General features: G+C 41.5%; 1 protein-coding gene across 4 annotated transcripts in view; it reads left to right on the top strand.

Moving 5' to 3' along the window:
• The window catches only part of LOC124114609 (spectrin alpha chain, non-erythrocytic 1-like), a 456,322-nt gene that overhangs the window by 191,925 nt on the left and 238,646 nt on the right, over positions 1 to 25,751 (top strand). For all 4 annotated transcript variants that reach the window (XM_048385836.1, XM_048385837.1, XM_048385833.1 and 1 more), the window contains exons 6-8: positions 14,378 to 14,551; positions 25,351 to 25,431; positions 25,533 to 25,700. In XM_048385836.1, the coding sequence (XP_048241793.1) occupies positions 14,378 to 14,551; positions 25,351 to 25,431; positions 25,533 to 25,700 (423 nt within the window). The remainder of the gene's footprint in view (positions 1 to 14,377; positions 14,552 to 25,350; positions 25,432 to 25,532; positions 25,701 to 25,751) is intronic.

The raw sequence follows: 25,751 nt of genomic DNA, 5'->3' as shown, positions 1-25,751 counted from the left end.
ATATACTGAACTGCAAAAGAAACATCACCATCGATAGATATATGAGAAACCTTATTTGTCCAAACACTGTAAACATACTTTGAGGACATATTAAAAAGATGAAACTTGGCTAAAACTGATCATCAAGGTTGAAATTAAAGTGTCAAATGTTCTTAAAGTGAAACACAGCACCAGTCTCTGAGAAAATGGCCTCACAAGTCAGTATCTCTTGTTTCCGCCATATGTATTGATGACTGCCGTGCAACATTGATACATGAAATGGATGAGGCCGTTGATGAAGGCCATAGGCACTTGAGCCATACTGAGGAACGCCTTATGCAGTTCAGCTGCAGTTGTCCGCCTTGGTCAGATGTCATAGAGCCGTCTTTGAATCTCGTCCCACAGGTGCTCAATGGGATTTAATCGGAACTGAGGGCAGTGTGGGCATGGGCATTATCATGCTGAAAATCATGGTTGTGGCGACATACCAAATGAGGTATGGCGTGTGGTCTCAAGACTTGATCAATGTACCGAGCTGCTGTGACACCATTGCCTCTCCCTGGACCGATGTTCCGGAAGACCACAGGGCTGACCCTCTGTGCAAGACCAATTCCACCCCACACCATGATGCTCGGACCACTCCACGAGTCTCTATCAACAACACAAGCATCCGAATAACGTTCCCCACAACTCTCTCGCTGCCATCTGCTGTTGAGATACAGTAACGGCTCTCGTCTGAGAAGAGGATGCTTCTCCACTGCTGGTGGCGCCAATGCTGGTGCTGTGTTGCCCACTGAAGATGGTCACGGAGATGACGTGGTGTCAGAATGGGTCCTCGGTGTGGCCTGTGACAGTGGAGGTGTCTGCTCGTCAATCGTCGACGCATGGTATCGGCACCAATGTGTCGCTGGTGTATCCCCATGGTTTGTCAAGCAGTTTCCGCAGCAGTAACAAAGCAATCTTGAAGATGCTGTCGCACACTCTGATGATCCTGACGTCGGGTGGAGACCCTTGGTTTTCCACTACGTGGTCGGTCATCTGTAGTCTTGGTGGTCTGGTACTGTTGCTGGAGCCTGTATATGGTCCGTACGTGGACTTGAAATGTATTGGCTACTTGCCGAGCAGTTTATCCAGCTTGCAATCGTCCAAGGGCTTGGTGTCGCTGATTTCTTGTCAATCTTGGCACGTGGTAGCAATTTAATAACGAATGAATGTTATCCAGTCTAGGTGGATTTTTATAGGGCAAGAAATGGGGGAACGCATGTGCATTTCAGTTTGCACGAAACTCACTCACGGTTACCATGGCCATTGATGTAATGCGTTTGGGTGATCGGATTTATTGTCATCTGCTTTGTTTTTTTATCATCAAATTTATTTTTTCCAAACAAGGTAATGTTAAATTTTAGAAACTTTGACAAAAATTACCCAGATATCTAAATGACAACTTTTTATGCAATGTTACTTGGGGTGACGTTTCTTTTGTGGTTAAGTATATATAATATTAGGCAGTTACCATGTTCAAGGCTTGTATCTGTCAATATCCACATTAAGGAACTATATCCCATACATCAGAAGCTGTACAGAGAAACTTGTTGGATGTCAGGTGTTTTTGTAACAAATCTAATATTTTAAAATTGAAAAATAGTTATCATTGTTAAAAATTCTAGGAATACTACCTCTATTACATCTTTGCCATAAATCCTGAAGAGGACGTCTGTTGAAAATCTAAAAAATTTAGTTTGTGTGACTGAAGCCAAAATACAGGATTTATGGCAAAGATGTTATAGAGGTAGTAGTTTCGTAAGAATTATATATAGTGTTTCGGGATATTAAGACTCACATTAATTTCTCAGCTGATCATGTAAGTTTGTTTCAGGTGTTTCACATAGGTGTCATGTCTCATTGGTCAGCTGAGATAGCACACTTGACAACAGTGTTCATGATGTCAACGGCTCTATAAAAAAATCCATTGAGTTCGATAATATTAGGCAATTAATCAACATATTATTGGCTAAATCCTTTGAACAAAATTATGTTGTTTTTACATCTGCACTTCATGCCCAGATATGTGTGTATTGGGTCTGCTTGAGTAAACCTACATATATAAACAAATTACTTTTGACAAATCAACTGTTCAAGATAACAGTGATTAATCATTTACACATTATCGGTAAATCATTTGATTGATTTTCTTCTTCTAACACAACTGATCATTCCTCTCTTGGAGTGCTCCCCTGTGCATTACATTCACCACATCAAACCTGAATTTATAACACAATCTTAGATTGAATAATTACCCCCGACGACGAGAAATGCCAAATGTGAACCACTGATTGGCATATGTCCTTGACACCCTCAGAAACAGGGGTGAAAGTGGTTCTTATTATACTATTATACAATGATTATGCCTGTAATAAAGTCATAAACTAAGCATCAAGTGAATGACAACAAATACACCATGAAACATGGATGACAAGAATAAGAGTAGTATTGTATGGAATTTAGTTCCCTGAAAAATATGGGTTGTTGCTGTTTTGAGTATATGAACTGAGCTTCATTCATCATTGCAAAGATAATGTGTATACATTTTTGCTGTATACTTAAGTAGCATCCCTCATAAACCATTCAATATTTCTTCATACAACTTTTTATGTCCCTTGTGCACGTCAGAAACCTATAATTGTGGGTTCGAATCCCGGTTCGCCAAGATTATGTTTCTAGGTTTGTCAGCACCATACCCATGCTCGTGGGTTTCACCGAAGTGGTAAACGTCTTTCCTCCCACATTAAGCTGACACGCTGTGATAAAACTGGAATACTGTTAAAAGCGGTGTTAAACCCAACTCACTCACTCAACTTTTTATGCACATTAGGCATACACTGAACTGGTGCCTTGTGTTATTTAGGATTTTGTTGTTGTGTTTTTGTGTTTCCATGGCAATAAGTTGGACTTCAAGCGAGGGTAAGGATCATTTCCAGAGCATAACTCATAAAATGGTTCTCATTTCTTTGTTTCAGGCAAGTACTGAGCTGGTGGGTTTTGCTTTTGAGGTGTTCTTTTAGATTTGTTGACAAGTTTAACTAAGGTTCAAATGACAAAGTTATAACAACTTAGTTATTAACTGTAAAGGCAACATTTCAGTATAGATCCTTATACCGTTGTCAGGCAAGGCTGTTGGGCAGTGTTGTAACAGACAGTGTCTCAGGAACACACAAGTACACAGGCTTTGGGAGGGTTCTTGTGGATTTTGATGGTGGCTCTGGCATGAGGTGGTTGATTGTGGAGAACTTGGCTAATTTCAAAGTTGTCTTAAAGTTGTTTGAGGTGGGCTTTATGTTGGCGTAGGAGTTTCGGTCCTTCTAGATCATGGAGTAGTTGGTGGTGTCTTTGAGGATGGTGTTGACAATGTCATGGAAGTGGCCAGTGTCCATGATAACTGTGGTCTTGTCCGCAGGGGCGATCTTGATGGTCTTGTCCTCTCCTAGTTCTTTTATGGCTTTTCTCCCGGCTCTGGTGAGGTTTGGGGTTTGTGACTCGGTTTGGGCAAGAATGTCACAAATCTGGTGACGTAGATAGTCGACCTTATCCCTTGGTGCCAGTTGCTGGAGACCTTTCTCAATATCAAGGTTCAATTGAGAGTTTAATTTTGCAGTTTAGTCATTTGTCATAATGTCAATTGTTCTCACAAAGCTTTATGGTAGAATGAGTAATATGACATATACATTGTTTGATTTATGCACATATTTAATAGGGCAGGGGGCGGGCGTGGATATTCATGACTTTATCTTCTTTATCAGTTTACATCTGATAGTCGATAGTATAAAATAACCATATGCAATGGCAAAATGAGGTTTCATTTACAGCCTCAGATAAATCAAATGTTTATTTTTATTATTATGGGTCTATTGACATGATTAAATATCAAGCTATGAAACACAGAAATGGGATCCAAATCAATCTCAGTAATCATATTATTTTTTTTATCAAACTATGGCCACAGGGGTATATCCTAATTCTCTGTTTGTTAAGGTTGAAGAAATTAATTAACATGTAATATATGTTTGATCATAAGAGACACTGAGGTTAACAACCATTATTTGGCCATATGTGACACTTAGGTTAACAATCATTGTTTGGCCACATCATGCCAGGTGTCATAGTGAGATCCCATTCAGATCAACCCCATTTCTCAATCCCAGTAATAAAAGACCGTTATTTGAATACAATAATCATCTGTCCACATACATTTATCATAGTGTATGGTATATGTAAATAACAAATCACTTGAAACAGTGAATTCATCTTTCATGATAAATATTGAATCATGAAGTTGTTTAGTTTTCAAAGCTTAAACATTTCTTTTCTTCAATTTATAACATAGTTTCTTTCATATTCAGGAATACAAACATAAATACTACATCATAGTGCAAAATAGTACTGGAAACAATTCAGGTCCTCATATTTACACAAAACCTTGCAGACTTTTGATAATCCCATCTCAAGGAATGGTCTGTCTTTTTCTTCTGATGGCTAGTTGCTCAAAATGCAAAGAAGTTAACAACTTGTTATGTGGCAGTATAATATTGTCGCTTTATTTCTGGTAATTATTGTGGCGCTTTCATGAAATGGCAAGTGTTCGGTTTGCCTGTGGTAATATTCCAACAGCTGCTTGTGACATAGAGTGACCTCCCTTGGTTGTTTATGTTCCAAACTCAACCCCAATGCTTGATACCTTTATTGCCTTCCTGGTGCAGAGAGCTCTGCTGTGGGGAGCTTGACATGTTTACAGTTGTCATCACTTCCAGAAAATTGCTACATTATTCAAGATGCATCCACAATATTCAAGGTAGTAGCCTCAACAAGGCGGGCTGTACCTATAGAAGTGCAGGACGAAGACGATTTGAGGACTCCCTTCTATAACATGACTTGCATCTATCAACTTCTGCGGAAAACACAGACATTTCTGCCAGTATCTTATTCCTGGAGGGCAAGAATGAAGCACTTGCCTCACTCAAGACATTCCAGTGTTACAAATGCTGGACATTCATCAGTACAAGGACTGTAATTTGGGCCACATATATCTTTATAAACCTGTTGTGACGTAACACTTCGGTGTGAGTAGGTTCTTTAACATGTTGATAAACTGCGAATGTATTCATAGACCAGAAAAACCCAGACATTTGGAAGGAAATGTAGCGCATTCTTACAAAAGTATGCACATCGGTTTTTCGATTCATACCTCAATGAACCAAAAGAAATACATAATCAATGCTTATAATTAAATTCAACAACTAAAACATATAGTTTAACAGTTGTTTATATGTAAGCAGACAAAAATGACGAGATTGATAAACATTCCATTGTTTAATTTATACACATAACTTGACACGCCCACAAAGTCAGTAGCCAATCAACGGAGAGTAGGATTAAAACAAAGTTCATGGGACCTGTCAATCAAGGCAAGAGGCAAGAAGAACTGCAACAGTCAGACTGTAAACGAGCCGGAACAAATACTAGTATGTCCGGGAGAAGTTGGCTGTTTCAAATGACATAGTCAGTTACCGCCAGATTCAAACATTAGTTCCCTGAGAACAGGAAGACCCAGTTGGAAAAATGCTAGTTAGAAATGAAATCCGAAGACATGAAAGTTGTGGAACCGAGGCGAGCGGGACAAAAAAAGGCGAGGGAGCCTGCACGTTTGCTGTTTCATTCCTTCTCGGCCTTCAGTCTCAAAGGGTTGTATGGACAAGGAATATGCATGAACTTCTCTAAATGCCCTGTGCATGGCGATACACCTGAGCAGAAAGGGAATTCCCTCGACTGTAATATTAGGATTCCCCAACATTTCGTAGTAATAAAAGTAGTCCGTTTCGGTGCGCATGGCTTAATTGTTTACATTCATTGGGAAATGAATGCAATAACACGTGACCAATTCAGCTAATCAGAATGCAGGAATTTCAACGAACACAAGGAAAATTTAATTATATAAGTTTGATAATAACCTCCTCCTCTGGCTTGACTGAGGATGTAAGCCTTCCCCAATATCCCTCTGCCTTCGGCTTACATTCTCAGTCAAAGCCTCAGAGTCGGCAAAATCTTAATGATAAACCTTCAGTAAATTCATGTGAACGAACACGTATAACTAAACTTATCTTTAAAATTGAGATGAAACATCACTAGATATGATGATTTACCATTAAAATTGTATTTCCCGCTCTCCAATGCATTGTTTATGCAGAGATTAAGATTACCATGTGTATTTTTTCGTAAACTAAGCTGTAAATAGCAATCAGCTTACAAGCGTTTTCTCCCAAGCTCCTTCCCAGAGCATGACACCTTCGTTACTCGGTATAGTCAGAGACAATTTAATAGATTATATTATTATATGGTCTCTGGTATAGTATAAAGAGTTCAACAAATGAGCTATCGCTGTGAGGGGCTTGGTTTTCTCCCAATCTTCCGGTGATTCAGGTAAAAACAACCCAAAGATATACCTAAATAATAATTCGATCAAATGGTCACAAGGAAATTGTATCTGAAATTATTATTTTATCAGAAATAATATATTCCAATATTGTGTTATTTTAGTTGCAGCCCTTACAACAGATATTTAAAATTATTTGAACCATAAATGTAATTCTGTAACACATATGTTTTTCACTATGTATATTTTGTGGTTATAACATTTGGATGCCAAGAAAAAAGACCTACCTGATGGAAGAACAATGAAAACATACAAGTCCCTGATAAAAATTGCCTATCCCGGGAGGTCGGGCAGGCAGTAATTTCAAACACTGATCTTTAATACTGTGTTAAAAATACAACATAAATATATCTTACAGGTTCAAGGACTGTCGATCAGTTCTTTTTCTGAAATAAACTTGATCCTATGTTTTCACATGATTATGGTGAACTTGCAGAAGCTGCTGCTGCTGATGCATGGGTGGAGATTTTACTGCTCTTCACTCTGCCTTGAGCTCTGATAGCGACGTCACACACATTGGCCTTGCATTTCTAGTTTTTATCATTATACATTATTGTCCCCTATTTTTTGTCATTATCCGTATTTGACCATAACTCCAAAACTACTTGATATTCATTGTTCTTTCAAATTTGTGGGAGCCGGGGGAATTTGTCATCTTCTGATGACTCTTGTTTGATTATTCAGTATGTTGATTTCTCTCTATATCTGAAAGAGTATCCACACATCTTCATTTGGAAACTTGAAATCATTTTCCACATTTTCAAAGTACGCAACCTTTTGTTACAGATACATCTTATTGTCAATGTGTAAGGTCACACTGATTATATATTTTTGCTAACAAATTTGCTTAGGTACACTACGATGCAAAAGTCATTTACTTTATTTACTTACTTTTATTTATTTTAAGTTTCCATGGAGCCTTCACAGAATTTTGTAAAATCCTCATAGCTACACAGGAACTCCACAGAACCTTTGTACGCAACTACTACGCAGAACCACTGTGGATTATCTGTGCCCCCTAATGGCACAAGTGTTGTGTAGAATGACAAGTTATGGTCCTTATCATTTAAACATTGAAACTACATCTCCTTTATGTTATCACTGAAACTATAGAAGGACTTCATGTTATATATACAGTAGATTGAACAAGAACAAATAATGAAATACATATAGATTAGACATTGACATATGATTGTCAGCTTTATCAGCTGTTGTTTGCATTGTCCAAAGAGATATTTTGTTGGTCATCTTGGAGATTTAGACTTATTTGTAAAATATTATTGACAAAACTGTGGTTTTGATAGGAATGTATTGAATTTGTATAGTTGGCAGATTACTGATGAGACATAAATCACCGTTGAAATAAACATCAAATGAATGATAGCCAAGGTCAAGTTTTAGATGGACAAGGCAGGCACCATATGTAAAGGGAGATAACTCCCACGGTGTTAGAATAGTGCAGTTTGGACCCTGAGCAGACCAGCTAACGCTCTCTCTACTGAACCCTGAACAGACCAGCTAACCACTCTCTCTACTGGACCCTGAACAGACCAGCTAACCACTCTCTCTACTGAACCCTGAACAGACCAGCTAACCAATCTCTCTACTGGACCCTGAACAGACCAGCTAACCACTCTCTCGACTGGACCTTGAACAGACTAGCTAACCATTCTCTCTACTGGACACTGAACAGACAAGCTAACCACTCTCTCTACTTAACCCTGAACTCACCAGCTAACCACTCTCTCTACTGAACCCTGAACAGACTAGCTAACCACTCTCTCTACTGAACCCTGAACAGACCAGCTAACCACTCTCTCAACTGGACACTGAACTCACCAGCTAACCACTCTCTCTACTGGTCACTGAACAGACTAGCTAACCACTCTCTCTACTGGACCCTGAACAGACCAGCTAACCACTCTCTCTACTGGTCACTGAACAGACCAGCTAACCACTCTCTCTACTGGACCCTGAACAGACTAGCTAACCACTCTCTCTACTGGTCACTGAACAGACTAGCTAACCATTCTCTCTACTGAACCCTGAACTCACTAGCTAACCACTCTCTCTACTGAACCCTGAACTCACCAGCTAACCACTCTCTCTACTGAACCCTGAACAGACTAGCTAACCACTCTCTCTACTGAACCCTGAACAGACTAGCTAACCACTCTCTCTACTGAACCCTGAACTCACCAGCTAACCACTCTCTCTACTGAACCCTGAACAGACCAGCTAACCACTCTCTCTACTGGTCACTGAACAGACCAGCTAACCACTCTCTCTACTGGACCCTGAACAGACTAGCTAACCACTCTCTCTACTGAACCCTGAACAGACTAGCTAACCACTCTCTCTACTGAACCCTGAACAGACTAGCTAACCACTCTCTCTACTGAACCCTGAACTCACCAGCTAACCACTCTCTCTACTGAACCCTGAACAGATCAGCTAACCACTCTCTCTACTGAACCCTGAACAGACAAGCTAACCACTCTCTCTACTGAACCCTGAACAGACTAGCTAACCACTCTCTCTACTGAACCCTGAACAGACTAGCTAACCACTCTCTCTACTGAACCCTGAACTCACCAGCTAACCACTCTCTCTACTGAACCCTGAACAGATCAGCTAACCACTCTCTCTACTGAACCCTGAACAGATCAGCTAACCACTCTCTCTACTGAACCCTGCACTCACCAGCTAACCACTCTCTCTACTGAACCCTGAACTCACCAGCTAACCACTCTCTCTACTGAACCCTGAACAGATCAGCTAACCACTCTCTCTACTGAACCCTGAACAGACAAGCTAACCACTCTCTGTACTGAACCCTGAACAGACAAGCTAACCACTCTCTCTACTGGACCCTGAACTCACCAGCTAACCACTCTCTCTACTGAACCCTGAACAGACCAGCTAACCACTCTCTCTACTTGACCCTGAACAGACCAGCTAACCACTCTCTCTACTGGTCACTGAACAGACCAGCTAACCACTCTCTCTACTGGTCACTGAACAGACCAGCTAACCACTCTCTACTGGACACTGAACAGACCAGCTAACGCTCTCTCTACTGAACCCTGAACTCACTAGCTAACCACTCTCTCTACTGAACCCTGAACAGACCAGCTAACCACTCTCTCTACTGGACCCTGAACTCACCAGCTAACCACTCTCTCTACTGAACCCTGAACAGATCAGCTAACCACTCTCTCTACTGAACCCTGAACAGACCAGCTAACCACTCTCTCTACTGAACCCTGAACAGACTAGCTAACCACTCTCTCTACTGAACCCTGAACTCACCAGCTAACCACTCTCTCTACTGAACCCTGAACTCACTAGCTAACCACTCTCTCTACTGAACCCTGAACTCACCAGCTAACCACTCTCTCTACTGGACCCTGAACTCACCAGCTAACCACTCTCTCTACTGGACCTTGAACAGACCAGCTAACCATATTCTCTACTGAACCCTGAACAGACCAGCTAACCACTCTCTCTACAGGACCCTGAACAGACCAGCTAACCACTCTCTCTACTGGACCCTGAACAGACCAGCTAACCACTCTCTCGACTGGACCTTGAACAGACCAGCTAACCATATTCTCTACTGAACCCTGAACAGACCAGCTAACCACTCTCTCTACAGGACCCTGAACAGACCAGCTAACCACTCTCTCTACTGGACCCTGCGCAGACCAGCTAACCATATTCTCTACTGAACCCTGAACAGACCAGCTAACCACTCTCTCTACAGGACCCTGAACACACCAGCTAACCACTCTCTCTACTGAACCCTGAACAGACTAGCTAACCACTCTCTCTACTGAACCCTGAACAGACTAGCTAACCACACTCTCTACTGAACCCTGAACAGATCAGCTAACCACTCTCTCTACTGGACCCTGAACAGACCAGCTAACCACTCTCTCTACTGGACCCTGAACAGACCAGCTAACCACTCTCTCTACTGAACCCTGAACAGACCAGCTAACCAATCTCTCTACTAGACCCTGAACAGACCAGCTAACCACTCTCTCTACTGAACCCTGAACAGACCAGCTAACCACTCTCTCTACTGAACCCTGAACACACCAGCTAACCACTCTCTCTACTGAACCCTGAACAGACCAGCTAACCACTCTCTGTACTGAACCCTGAACAGATCAGCTAACCACTCTCTCTACTGAACCCTGAACAGACTAGCTAACCACTCTCTGTACTGAACCCTGACCAGACCAGCTAACCACTCTCTCTACTGGACACTGAACAGACCAGCTAACCACTCTCTACTGGACACTGAACAGACCAGCTAACCACTCTCTCTACTAAACCCTGAACACACCAGCTGACCACTCTCTCTACTGGACCCTGAACAGACCAGCTAACCACTCTCTCTACTGAACCCTGAACAGACCAGCTAACCACTCTCTGTACTGAACCCTGAACAGACCAGCTAACCACTCTCTCGACTGGACCTTGAACAGACCAGCTAACCATATTCTCTACTGAACCCTGAACAGACCAGCTAACCACTCTCTCTACTGGACCCTGAACAGACCAGCTAACCACTCTCTCGACTGAACCCTGAACAGACCAGCTAACCACTCTCTCTACAGGACCCTGAACAGACCAGCTAACCACTCTCTCTACTGGACCCTGAACAGACCAGCTAACCACTCTCTCGACTGGACCTTGAACAGACCAGCTAACCATATTCTCTACTGAACCCTGAACAGACCAGCTGACCACTCTCTCTACAGGACCCTGAACAGACCAGCTAACCACTCTCTCTACTGGACCCTGCGCAGACAAGAGTTAAGGCTATCTACAGCATCCACCTGCTGAAGATCTGCAGGATGGATAAATGGGCCCCCCACTGAAAATCAGGCAATGTGCATATTGGCGTCACCATTGTGGTGCCAGCTACCAGCTCTAGTAAAGGGCTATCCACAACATTCTTGGTGGTTGGTTTACCTTGTTTGGAATTACTTTTGGTCCCGCCCTGTGCTCAAAATTATACACAACCTGCATAACTATATTATTTCATACTCTAAAGTTTACACGGTTTCTTTCATGCTGATTGGCTGAATGGGTAGTCACATGATCTGGTATTTGGAGTTCACACACCCGTGATCAGACAGAATTTTTTTTTGTAAAACCGATTCTGTAAATTTTTGCCGGAACTACTTTCCGGTGTTTCCCTGAATTCTCGATCGGTGTCTACAATCAACCTTTTTCCTAATTTCTTTTTAATCCCTGCATTTATCAGCAATATTATTAATTTAGTATTTTTGCCTGGTCTTGTAACATTTCATCTGACTAAAAAAAAAAAAATGCTTTGGTTCTGGTGTTTAATGTCATCTAGCTGCTAGATGAAACAAAATGGATTGTCCTTACAGTGATTTGGATATGGAATGGCTATCTATCAATGCTAATAACGCAAGTGAAGAAAATGAATTCTGTAAAATTACTGAGATGAACGAAATTGATTTATTGAGTGAAATTGACATTGATGCATTGTTTTCGGAAATGACAGCAATATAGCACCAAGACAATATGTGAATGAAAACAAAGTGGCTGCCGACATAGATCAAAGTGAATGCTTCTGATCAATCCAAAACTAAAACCCGATTCACTATTGTATCGGGAAAAAAATCCAAGATTTTAAAAAACCATAAAACATAAAGAGGTAAGGAAAGAAACTTGAATTTTAAAACGAAAAAAACTTACCTACCTGTTTTACCGACTGGTCACTGGAAACGAGAAAATATCTGTAGACCGAATTACTATTCTGGTTTCTGAGTTGGCCGACCTTCTCCGTGCATTCTAGGCCGAGAAGTGGTGACACACAAGAAATGACGGGGTGCAGAAATGAAGCAGGCCCATCTCAGGTGACAAGAAACACCAGCTAAGCAAAGTAATACAGCACACATGACAAATCCCAAACTCCATGTATAACACACCCTGATGTTGAAAATTAACACAAAACACACAAGTTTCAGAGCACTCCATTCAATCCCCACCAGTCCATTCCACATCGTCCAAAATGGTTTGTGATTATCCAAACACAAGCAACATATTCATAAATCAGTGATATTCCCAATTTGCTTGTGTCATGGGAGGGTTCTTGCGTCAGGTGTTTTCCACAACTCTTCCATAAACTTCTAGTTCTGCAAGGGTGGAAACTGGACTTTTAAAGTCAGTTAACTCTCTTGCCTGATGGATTTCACCATAGTTAGCAACAAAGATAGAATGTTAGAATGGCTGAAAGCTTTCAATGAACAAGATGCCATAGATTTAGTGTGTTCTGCTTACAAATGGTTAAAAAAATTCAGAAAGCATTTGCATGAAAGAATTCATCATTCAATAGAAAAGACCGGGGTTAAATGCAAGAAATATATGATTTTGCGGGACACAGTATTAGCATTCAAGTTATTGGACGACGCCAATTTAACACAGAAGGATAGATTAGTCTTGACAGCTGCCAGTGATAGAAAGTTTTCCTCACTGAAACCAGCACTCAAAAGAATTTTTGGTGAAGCTTCAGGGACGAGGAGTGAAACATCAGACTGAAACTTTATTGGAACAAAGAAGGATACCGAGCAAATGGGGTCACTCAAGGAGGATTTATATTACCGGGTATTCCTTGCAGGAGAAGATAGCAGAGTATCTCCTTCATGCTGGAGTAGCACACTGGCGGGAGAAACAGTGGCCATGGAGACTTTGACTGACATGTTACAAGAACTACAAATCTCTGCAAGAAGTTCTGAAGTCCACAAAGTTGGTGAATGAAAAAATACTCTGAATTAGGTTTAACATTGTGGTGGGTGCTAATGTCCTGGCCACGAAAGATAATGTTATAATGTGACAATACATGTACCTTGACCCCACTGAGATAGACCCCACTTAGCTGGTGTCATAAATTTCAACCTGAGATCACCAATGATGATACCCCAGGGTCTTGTTGGGGTTCTTGCCATTTTATGATGAAAATGGTAATCATAAACTGACCATGCCTTGCCCCAAATCTGCATGCTGCCCTCCTAACTGCCTCCTCCGAAGACAATGGACTTGGTCAGGGTGCTTTAGGATGCACATTCTAATGAAACCATGGAAAGCTGATCGTCAGTCTCCTACACTGAGTGGATGCAGTGCCAGGTGTTTTACAGGTGTAGACATGGCTTGTCTAGCGTCATCTGTTGCAGTTTTGAATGACACACCATCCTCATACAAGAAGCTATCCAATGGTAACAGACAAGCAAATTTAACAAATCTTCTGCCTTATACGTGCACTGCAGTCATATCTATCTGGTATGTCAGTTGGGTGGAAGGTTGGATCGCCAGGTTATAATTACTTGCCTGACATATACAGCTGGCCACAGACAATAACCATGCCAAAGTGGGCTGTATTTCAGATGCAGGGGGTGAAGAAGGCAGTGTTTTGGGCACTGTGGTCTGGTGGCACTGTTCTTGGCCAATTTGAATGTAGATCAGGTGTATTAAGATTTGAGAATGAATTGATATACCTATCAGAGGGTAATATATCTCCTGGCTAACACTGGCATACACTTTTTGTGTGACATGAGAGTTTGCCAAAGGGCTGTCAAAAAGTCAAAAGTCTCTGCTGTCTATTGCGAGTATTTCAGCATTTGTAATCAGGAAGGATTGTATAGTGGCAGTATCCTGCGACTGATACGCAGGGAGACTTGTGCCACTCTGCCTATGAATGTGAAGTAGCTCAGCCGGGGTTTTACTGAAATATGGTCACATAAAAAATTGATGAACATCAAAATGAGTTGTACCGCTCTGAACATCAGTCATTTATAATTTTAAAGCCATATATTTTGTGAACATTATGTTGAACACAACTTTAATGTAAAGCGGCTGCCCTTTGTGTTCCAGGCGGAGCGTGGCTACTACGACACATACGAGACATTCAGTGGCTGTACCAGTGTGCAAGGGAGAGAAGCAGCCAAGAAAGAAATGTACAATGCTCACAATGACTACGTCCTTCAACTGAGGGCTTCCAACAAAATTGTTGACGAGTTCCATGAAGTAATTCCACAAGTATTGGAGGTATGTTATCGCTGTGGTTCTTTCAAAGTGTTGCAAAATGTTACAGAAACCTTAGTAAATGCTACAGTCTTGAAAGTTCCCAACATAATGCTCCGAGATATTTAGTTCACCTGACTAACAGTCAAGTGAGCATATGTCATGACTTGGCTGAGTGCCATATTCAAAGATATTTGCCCCAGAAACTCCTGGCTCAATGAAGCTGAGACTTAAAGCCCCACCCTGACTATAAATAGCCCGCAAGGTGGCGGTGTTTCAGTTTCGAACAGTAACTGACAATGTAAACACAACCGAGTGTGAGGGAAGCTTTTTGAGAACCGTATGTAAACAAGATCACCAAAGACTGTCAAACTTTGTATCAACTTGAATGACAAACCTTAGATACCACAAATGGCTCCATATCTCGATATAAGATAATAAATTTTCTGTATTTTTATCATAATAAATTGAATCGATCGTGTTTGAGCCTCTGCATCAACCACAGTGGGCGGAGCTTATTTAGGGTTGTGCTTAAATAGTAAAGCACATGATCATGTGTACATGTGACGCATTCGATGCATTTGTGGTCAAATTGTAGTGAGGTGTGTACTTCCCGGAGAACAGAAGCACAACAGATTTGGTAAATGTAACAGTAACGATACATAAATATGATATTGATTTGTTAGTTACATAAGCATACTCAACAACAAAAGTTCCTTTGACACCAATATTTGAGTGTATTTTTCAAACAAATAAAGTTTGGTTTTCAATATTGTACTACATGTATGGAATCAAGTCACAAAAACACAACTGCTACAGAAAAGCATGCATTCCATGTAAAAGTTGACTTTTATGCAAGCCCTGTGCATTTCACTACCCAAAAATGGGTATAAAAAAATGCGTTAATGGGGTTCCAAAATTATGCAATTATTCAACATTACGAAATGCCACGCCTGTCCGAAAATGAGCGTCTGCGAGCCATTGGTATGCTTTAAGCAGGATCGATGATGTTGCAAGACAATTTAACGTCCACAGAAACACCATTTGGTGTTTATGGCAAGGTTGGCAACAGACGAATGCAGTCAGAGACCATCCTCAGAGTGGCAGGCCACGCCGTAACCTAAATCAACAAGATAAATGGATTCGAATAACACATCTACGAAATCGATTCCAGCCAGCAACAGTGACTGCAAGAAGATTGTCGCCAGAAGACTCGCCAGACGTCCCATTTTGACAGGAAACCACCATCAAGCACGTCTACAGTGGTGCAGACAGCGTCTACGCTGGACGGCCAAGCAGTGGGGACAAGTTCTATTCCTTTTCACCTCAGCCACAGCGATGGACGGATTCGAGTGTACCGACGTCGAGGTGAACATTACGTCAATAATTGTGTCATGGAAGAAGATCGGTTCGGGGGCGGCAGCATTATGGTATGGGGTGGGATTACAGCAAGACGGAGGACCTGTTTGATAGTGGTAGTGGGAAATCTCAATGGACATCGCTACCACGACGAGATCATCGGCCCTGTTGTTCTACCGTTTTTGCGTCGTCATGGCCCAGGCATTACCTGACAATGCCTGGCCTCATATTGCTCGACTTGCTCAGGATTCTCTTCAACAAAACAATGTGAATGTCATGCCCTGAACGGCTCACTCCCCTGATCTCTCACCAATCGAGCACATGTGGGATGAGATGGATCCGCCTTTGACGTCAACCATGTGTTACACTGACACTCCAGGATCTTCGAAACATGCTCTAGCAGATATGGACAGATTTCCCACAGGACTTTGTGCGACGCCTGGTCCATTCCATGAGAAGAAGATATGTTGCTTGCATCGCAACCAGAGGTGGACACACACGCTATTGATTTGAAAATTGACATTTTGGCATGTTCATGTTTTTTATGAAATCACGCATTTCTGAGGTCAGTATGGCAAATTAAACCATTTGAACACTTACAGGAGTCTTTTATCTGTTGCAAACCGAAATTGTTTCAGATTTGGTAAAAAACATAACTTCCATTTAATCTTATTCAATGTCACAGGAACTTTTGTTGATCAGTATATAAGCAACAAAATTCTTTTCGTTCAATCCAGAAATGACATAGATATTTGGGTGACATATTTGTTTTGTTTTGGTCATTTGCATTCAACATTTATACCACACAATAATCAGATCACATTTTTAATATTTCAATTATTAGACAGATTTTTCAGCTAAAGTACTATCGGAAATGCTAGAAAACTGCTTTTTGCCTCTTAAAAAAGGAGGTAATTTTTCACAGATTGTTGTTTTTGAAATACCGAGTAACTACCTGTGGTTTGAAGTATTTCAGTCACAAGGAGTCCCATTGACAAGTTTACAGGAGACAACTTCATACAAAAACAGGAAGTTTACATTTATTCTAAGTCCAGTGATGGCAGTCTGAAACGGCCTATAGAAATATGCGCACGTGACTCCATTACAATGATAATAATGTAGTCTTCATAAAGATCTAATCCACACACAAAAATCATTTTGAGAAAATTCTAGATATGCATCTTCTACAATGACAAAATAATGCTGCTTTTGTTTTGTTGACATTGCTCCCATGATACATGTTACATCACACTTGCACAGCCAAAACCATGGTACACGATATGGAGTCTGTATTTGGAAATGTATACAAGTTCTTTACACTTAAGAGTGATAGAGGGAAAACATTTATTAATTTAGATATGGTGTATTACCGAACTGCCCAAGCTATATGGTTTTCAATTCATACCATCAAGGATATGATAAATATAGGGGTGGTTTCAAAAATAAAACTGGGACGTAAAAAGGATATTAGACAGCTTTGATACAGGGTGATTAGGCGTATAGTGTACAAGCTTTATGAGCACAAGGTAACCCTTACTGGTAGTAGAATTTAGGAGGAACTGAAGATACAATAAATGTTAACTGCACTAACTATTGCCCTCCAAGAGATGGGATTTCGATACACTGCTCGTGGCGATGACCGAGCACTTTTCAGGGAAAAATATTCCATCCTGTCTATGAGGTCACATTATCTCCGAACCTTTCATATCTATCACAGTCAGTGCATCAAGATAATTTAGCTTAATGAATCATTCCACTGACTATATGTGGCTATCGGCAGATGGCAAAGCACCCATTGACCATCAGGTAAAGGTAATTGTGTCATTGTTTTGCACGCTGCAACCCATGATATGGGGCTTATTGATGGATGTGTGCTAGTTTTTGAGGCGAAAAAGAAAACTGGTGATTTTCATAAGGAAATTATAGGAGGTGATGTGTTCATAGACTGGTTGGAACTTCAGCTATTGCGCATTTTAAACAACGTCAGTGTCATTGTCATGGACAACGCCAGTTAATATAACGCCGGGAATCAGATACTGTCAGCCAAACCATGAGTAGTCTGAAGGCGACTTCAGACCATATGAAACGAACGTTCAACTCATGGAGAAAATTTGGCTGAATAAAAACCCTGTAAAGTACAGGACATATGTGCTGGTGGCACAACACGGCCACATTGTCTTATGGACACCAGTCAGACATTGTTAGCTCAACCCTGTTGTGCCCATCTTGGCTAAGTGTAAAGGGTTTGTGGCAAGACATAACACAACATTCAAAAGTACAGTTTCATATACCTCATCAGCGGAGATAAATGCTGTCTAAAGAAATCATCTGTAGAACAACAAATACTTCTGGATTCCAATACTGCAACCTTCCAATACTCATCCCATTTCATAGCTCTTAACTTGTCCATAATGTTTCCACGCAAATATAATGCAGTACATATCCTTAATTTCTGCCCCTATTACCTCGGGTTATAGGCCATTTTACACAGGCATGACAACAAACGGATATTTTCTAAGTTGATCATCATTCTACCTGTAAAAGTACATTTTAAGGGTAATCACAGTGTCAGGTAGGACAGGCTAGATTAGAGCAATTTGCGTTATTTTGATATATGCTCTTTTTACAGTCCTATGACTCGTATTTATAAAATGAAGCCAGAAAAGCAGTTTTCTAGCATTTCCGACATTACTTTAGTGTTTTGGATGAGGCCTAATTTGAAACACCAATATTTCTAACAACAGTATCTGAATATGTCACATGTATCAATGTATATAAACTAGATGTTTTGACCTACCTTTACATTAAACCTATATAAATAATATTGTTCTTACAATAAACGAAAAATCCAATATCAAACAATAGTTATCATTGTTAATAATTCTAAGAATACTACCTCTATTGCATCTTTGCCATAAATCCTGTATTTTGGCTCCAATCACACTAACTAAAATTTTCAGACTTTCAATAGATGTCTTCTTCACTGTCAATTACACACAATTAGTTGTCGCCAAGTAGTCTAGTAACTACCCACGCCGTGACGTCAAAATGGCAGCCATATCACTTTTTTCCCTCATCTCCTACTAGAGGTAGATGAATTGGGGAGGTGGGAAGGAGTAATTCATATGTAATAGAGGTAGTATTCTTAGAATTATAATCAATAATAACTGTTGTACGATAATTTTTACGAAACTTCTCCTTAAACTTCTTCTGGAAACCAAAATGTACTGATTCTAATCCTACTGAGATAATTTCCTATGAAATTCCCCTTGAGGACTTGAAAATCAAAAACTATGTCAATAATCAGTCACATATGTGATATTGTCACTAGCTTTACCATTATATTTGCTGATTTTGACCACAATAAACATGGATTAGTGACCTATAATACAGGCGATTATGTCACTTCCGGTTATGCCGTCACTTCCTCTTTAGTGTAATGACGTCTCTTTAGGTCTATTTCTACCCCCAAAGATGTCATTTCATGGTTTCAGCTATTTCTGGTGCTGACGTCACTTCTGGTTTCTCTATCACTTCCAGTCATGACGTCACCTCCGGTTAATGGAGATAGATGACATTTAAGGTGCTTCTTATCCATCCTACACCAAATAAGCAGAGTAATCAAGGGTGTACTTACCCTCTGATGCTGCTGGTGTCAGATCCTCGCCTCCCGTCCCTTTTTTCAATAGAAGGGGTGAAACTATAGTCAGATTACCTGCCATGTAGGTCCAACCTCACGTCACATAAGTAAAAGCTGGTGAAGGTGTTTTGTGAGGCCCACTGACAGCTGGAAACTACTTGTTCTACTGAGACTGATGTCCATGACGTGAGACTCGCGGCTAGGGCTCTTATTTCGTGAGCTGAGCAGGATCTGAGGCGTGGTGTGGAATTCTGAGCCTGTGTATAGCTTTGTGCAACTGTGGCCATCATCCATCCTGCTAAAGTAGCTTTTGTGATATCCTTGTTCAAGTTGGTCTTACAGGATAGTAACAGTCTCCTTTGATGGTGTCTATGTGGGTCTGTAGCCGACAGATAGAACTTGGGAGCTCTGATGGGGCATAAGAGTCTGTCTGGTTGATCCACTGTTGGTCCTAATGACTGGATTGTATAGTGTCTATGACCCAACGGTCCCATTGTGGTTCTTGGCTACGAATTCTTGGAGCGATCTTATAGTTAAAGAAGTCTGATGTTGATCATGGGTAAGACTAGAATCGTCTAAGGCATGTTACTCCGAAACTCTTGCTGCTGTAGCCATGGCTAGCAGAAACGATGGGGAAGATACGAGGGGTCTTTATATCTTCTATCATTAATCTGTTGAGGATGGGATGGTTTCCGACCGAAAATCCATCATGTTGAAGTACAGAATGTAGGGCTGATATATCGTCCCGTGTCTGAATTTATTGTCCTGACATAGATGAAGAAGGCAGTCCACTATCAAAGGGATTGATACAGCATTATCAATAATCCCTAGTCATCTTCTCCACTGGCTAACTTGTCCCATCTGTCTCGCTTCCATCCGCCAGTTGAAGGAATCTGCCAAGGCAAACAATCGTGTTGTCTCCATCATCAGGGAATTGGATCTGGTTCCTCCCTGCTTCTGAATATATGCCACTACTGTGGTGTTGTCCGTGGCTATGAGAACAGATGATAGATGAAGCTGTGTTCTCCATTCGAGGATGGTGTAATATACTGAACCACAAAAGAAACATCACCCCAAGTAACATTGCATGAAAAGTTGTCAGTTAAATATCTGTGTAATTTTTGTCAAATTTTCTAAAATTTAACATTACCTTGTTTGGAAAAATGAAATTTGATGATAAAAAAACAAAGCAGATGACAATAAAACTGATGGTCCAAACGCATCACGGCAACGTCCAAGGTAACCCGATGCACATGAGTTTCGTGCAAACTGAAATGCACATGCATTCCTCCATTTCTTGCACTATAAAAATCCACCCAGTTTGGATAACATTCATTCATTATTGAATTGCTACCAAGATTGACAAGAAATCAGCGACACCAAGCCTTTTGATGATTGCAAGCTGGACAATCCGCCCGGCAAGTAGCCAATGCATTTCGAGTCCATGTAAGGACCATATACAGGCTCCACCAACGGTACCATACCACCAACACTACAGATGACGGACCACGTAGTGGCAGACCAGGGGTCACCACCTGACGTCAGAATCATCAGATTGTGTGACAGCATCTTCAAGATCGCTTTGTTACTGCTGCAGAAACTGTTCGACAGACCATTGGGACACACCAGCGACACATTAGTGTGGACATCGACGATTGACACCTGCTCTGTCACAGGACACAGGTCACAGGCCACACCGAGGACCCATTCTGACACCACGTCATCACCGGGACCGTCTTCAGTGGGCAACAGAGCACTAGCATTGGCGCCACCCCAGTGGAGAAGAGTCCTCTTCTCAGATGAGAGCCGTTACTGTATCTCAACAGCAGATGGCAGAAAGAGAAAGTCTGGCGATGCCGTGGGGAACGTCATTTGGATGCTTGTGTTGTTGAAAGAGACTTGTGGTGTGGTTCGAGCATCATGGTATTGGGTGGAATTGGTCTTGCACAGTCTTCCAGAACATTGGTCCAGGGACAGGCAATGGTGTACATTGATCAAGTCTTGAGACCACACGCCATACCTCATTTGGCATGTCGCCGCAACCACGATTTTCAGCATGATAACGCCCGTGCCCACACTGCAAGAGCAACAAGAGACTTCCTCCAGCAGAATGGCATCAGAACCATGCAGTGGCCTGCCCTCAGTTTCGATTTATATCCCACTGAGCCCATGTGGGATGAGATTCAAAGACGTCTGAATGATGTTGCACAGCACAGCAGTCATCAATGCACATGGCAGACACACGAGATACTGACTTGTGATGCCATTTTCTCAGCGGCTAGTGTAGTGTTTCACTTTAAGAACATTTGACACTTTAATTTCAACCTTGATGATCAGTTTTAGCCAAGTTTCTTCTTTTTAACATGTCTCAAAGTATGTTTACAGTGTTTGGACAAATAAGGTTTCTCATATATCTATCCATGGTGATGTTTCTTTTGTGGTTCAGTATATATGGCCTTCATTTCCCTATAGTTGATATGAAGGTTTTCCTCCTCTGTGTTCTATGAACTGTGAGATCGTCCATATGGACTTCTCATCACAAATCTGACGTGTCTGTGAATAGATGATGTTCTGGCATCGGATAAGTCCACGGGATCCCACTCATCACATGTTCTCTGTGATTACACCATTGGAGGTCTTGTACCAAAGTGGGAGGTAACTGAGACTGGAACTCTAGGCCCTTCGAGAGTAGAGTTGACCCATGTCTGTAGAGGACGTAGCCTCAGCCTTCCTCTGAAGGTCATAACCTCTAGAGATGTCAAGTTTCCTTGCAGAAACATCTACCACCTCAGCAACTTGCTGGGTTGACTTGAGATTGATTGGATCATCTTTATAGTCTTGTTGAATTGATCCTCTGGTGGACATAGATATCCCCTGTCTAGCTGGAATCTTGCTCCGATGTATATAATGTCTTGGACCGGAGTGATCTCTGACTTGGCTGGGTTGACTAGGTAACCTAGGTAAGTCATAAGTTTGATCAAGAAGATTTTGACTTCCGTATGGATTAAATCTTGAATTTTGGAGGCCGCACCAGATATCTATTCTTGAGGGTCTTTAGATCCATTATCATCCTCATCTCGGTTGTGTTCTTCTTCGGGACTTAAAAAAACTGGGGAGTAATAACCTTTAGTGTTGTTGGACTCCTTTAGTTCCCGAATGGCTCACCTCTTTAGTAGTTTCCTGACAGCCAATTCTGCAGCTGCTAACTTGGCACCAGTCAGGTGAAAGCTTCAACCCACGGCGTGTATGTTGAGACTCGGATGGTTCCTGAAGTGTAGCTTGTAACTGTGAGCCACAGCGTCTAGAATCCAGTCGTCGGGCGTAACTTGCTTCCAATTTTCGGCGTATAAGAGAAGGCCCCCTCCGACAGGGCCCGGGTCGGCGTTACGTGGAAAGATGGTAGGCGTATAACGCAATCCATAGACATAACTAGGTCAAAAGGGTCTATAACGTCGGAAGGGATTGTAAGGAAGTCAGAATTTTCTCTCCATTCTGCCGTTTGATCTTCCATGGCGATTATATCGCCTTGGCTGGCGAAAAGAGTCCTGTGAAGATTGTGGCTTGTCGTACCTTCGCCTCGGTTGGAAGGAATCCTTTCCGGAGGGGACAAACTTCTTCTCAGGAGGCTGTTTGGGCGCAGTTACCCGTTGAAAGTTGTGGTCACTGATATTGGTTGTGAGGTCACAAACTTCCTGTTCTGGTTAGATATGGCCCTTGACATCATCTGGGATAGGAGCTGTTGTCGCTGTAGTCTAGGTAACTGTAAGGAAGTCCAGACTTGGGATGATAGTAAATCTTCTTGCATCTTAACGACCGAGTCAAGGAGGCTGTGAATTAGTTCGACTTGATCGGTCCTAATAGTCATGGGTATTTCCGGCACAATTCCTTTATAGGATGGTTGAAGAGGCAGTATGATGTGTCTAATTCTGGCAACAAACCAATTTATATATGCCCCGATATCCACGGAGTACCTGACAACCGATGCTAAATCCTTGAAATGTGATGCTGACATTGTTATCTTCATTTCGGGATTGTGCACTAAGTTATAGAAATTCACATCCAGGTGTTGGAACTCCGGAAGTGTAGCATCGTGTGTCTTGTATAACTTCCATTTCATATTTGGAAGAGGTAGATGTTCATCTGTGTTTAGTGGTCATCGAGTGTGCATAAGCTCCTTCCAGTGATCTATCATTTCTACACACAATGTCATTGAATATGCGCATCGAAGTTGAGAGTTTAGTTTAGTGGCAATTATAGAATTCAATAGTGGCTCCTAAAGTCCTTCACACAAAACCGTCGAGAAGAAAGGATGAAATGGTTTAGTGTAAAATATTTTGGCTACTGGAAACTGTCCTGGAACATTCACACAATCCACTTTCATACACTACATTTATTCAGTACTGATTCCAAAGCGAACTCACCCTTGTGTCGTCACTAGCCATGCTTATGCCTCCCTCGTTTCTTACATGTATCCACATTATCCTTACAGTGTTCCCTATTACCCTTTTCTGTCACAAAAATCACCCGATAAATTATAAAATGTCATTCATGTGTATCCGCGAGTTAGACGTCTGACGCCAAGAGCCGTTTCAGTTCGCGCCATATCGGCTCTTTCCTCACCAGTTGGTATCTCGTTGATTACAGAATGGGACGAGTGTGCCACATGGCATCGGGATCACTAGTAAGTGTCCGTCACCTTTTCGTTCAGTTCCGTAACATCATAGGCATGACTAGGTAAATTTGCAATTAGTTTCACAGTGGCAGCTCAGTCACTTAGCTGTCGGACTAACAATCTGAAGGTTGCAAGTTCGCATCAGACCGATTCTCACAAAAACTGGTTGCTTGTCTTTGAGACATGTGACCTACGACAGAGTTGGTCCTCATGACAGGTTGTGGTACTGTATTCTGAAGGTGATCCAAGATTTTAAGCCAACCAAACAGAGAGTAACAATGAAGTTGTTACATCATATAAATAAATGATGTTATACTCTAACAACTTCTGACAAAAACCTGACGTCTGTGTCACATGGTCCCCTGGAGATTGGCATTGAAAGCCTGTGAAACTGAATTTCATATCCTCATGAGTGCCTCTGCCAAATCTTTTATTTTGAAGCTGTTACTCTGTTTCATCCTATACATGTTCAGTCAGAGTGAGTCCAGATGAAACATTGTCCTGCCGCAAAACAACACCAGGCACTTGACATTGAAAAAATGGTACGACTACTGGTCGCACAATTTTGTCTCTGTACAAAAAATGACCATTGCTGCAACAAGTGGGTTATAGTTTCATGCAGTGGTCCCTCCTCACACCCTTACAAAGCCACCACCAAAACGATTTCAATCAAAAACACAGGTCTAGGCATAACATTCTCCTGTACATCGAAACACAGCTGACATCCAAAAGAGCGTTATTAATGAAATCTGGACTGATCTGTAAACAAGACGTTTCTACACCAAAACAGATTTCTGCACCACTGTACATAGCTGAACCTGTTGGTGCCTGTTGGACATGTGGTGGGTTGATGTGAAAGCACTCCATGTGCATGTAGGCGATTTCTGATGGTGTTTGAATGGATTGTCCTGTGTGAGCTGTTGTCACAATACTGCTAAATGCATGAGTCAGTGGTCTGTAGGATTGTTAAGACCATAACATGTGTTTAAATCCCAGATGCTTTTGCAGATCGGATTTCTACATCTCATATTGTCACATGCACAGTTTCTTTTTGTACCTTGTATATATTAATGTCCTCATTCATACTTGAATTCCTTCCTATTCTTCAGTGTAGTGTGGTATGTTAAAACTATACATGTTTGTCTGTTACAGGAACTAGAGGAAATTTACATTGACACCAGTAACACTATCAATGTAGCCATAGAAAGTCATGCCCTCTTGCTACTCACCAAGGTAAGTAGAGCACACTACTGTGGAGTAAATTACCGGTAACTTCAATCCATTCAGGTGTCTTGAAAACTTGCTCAACATAACACAAAGTGGATTTGTTGCAGGCCAAAGAACAACATAGAAGATATGATGATCTACTAAAGATCTGTCGCCAAGTAAGCCCTCATGTGGATATATCCCATTTTGTCAAAACAATGTGTCAGGAGCAAGGAGCACCCAATACATACATTCACCACTTCCAACCAGCAGACCTGTCAGTCTCTACCACTGAGGTAAGTGACATATCTCTCTCTCTCTCTGTCTCTCTGTGTGTCACTCTGTGT

This window comes from Haliotis rufescens, unplaced genomic scaffold (assembly GCF_023055435.1).
Source record: "Haliotis rufescens isolate VD_foot unplaced genomic scaffold, xgHalRufe1.0.p SCAF_6, whole genome shotgun sequence".
Lineage (NCBI taxonomy): Eukaryota > Metazoa > Mollusca > Gastropoda > Lepetellida > Haliotidae > Haliotis > Haliotis rufescens.
Note: the sequence above shows the minus strand (reverse complement) of the source record. Positions and strands in the feature narration are given on the sequence as shown.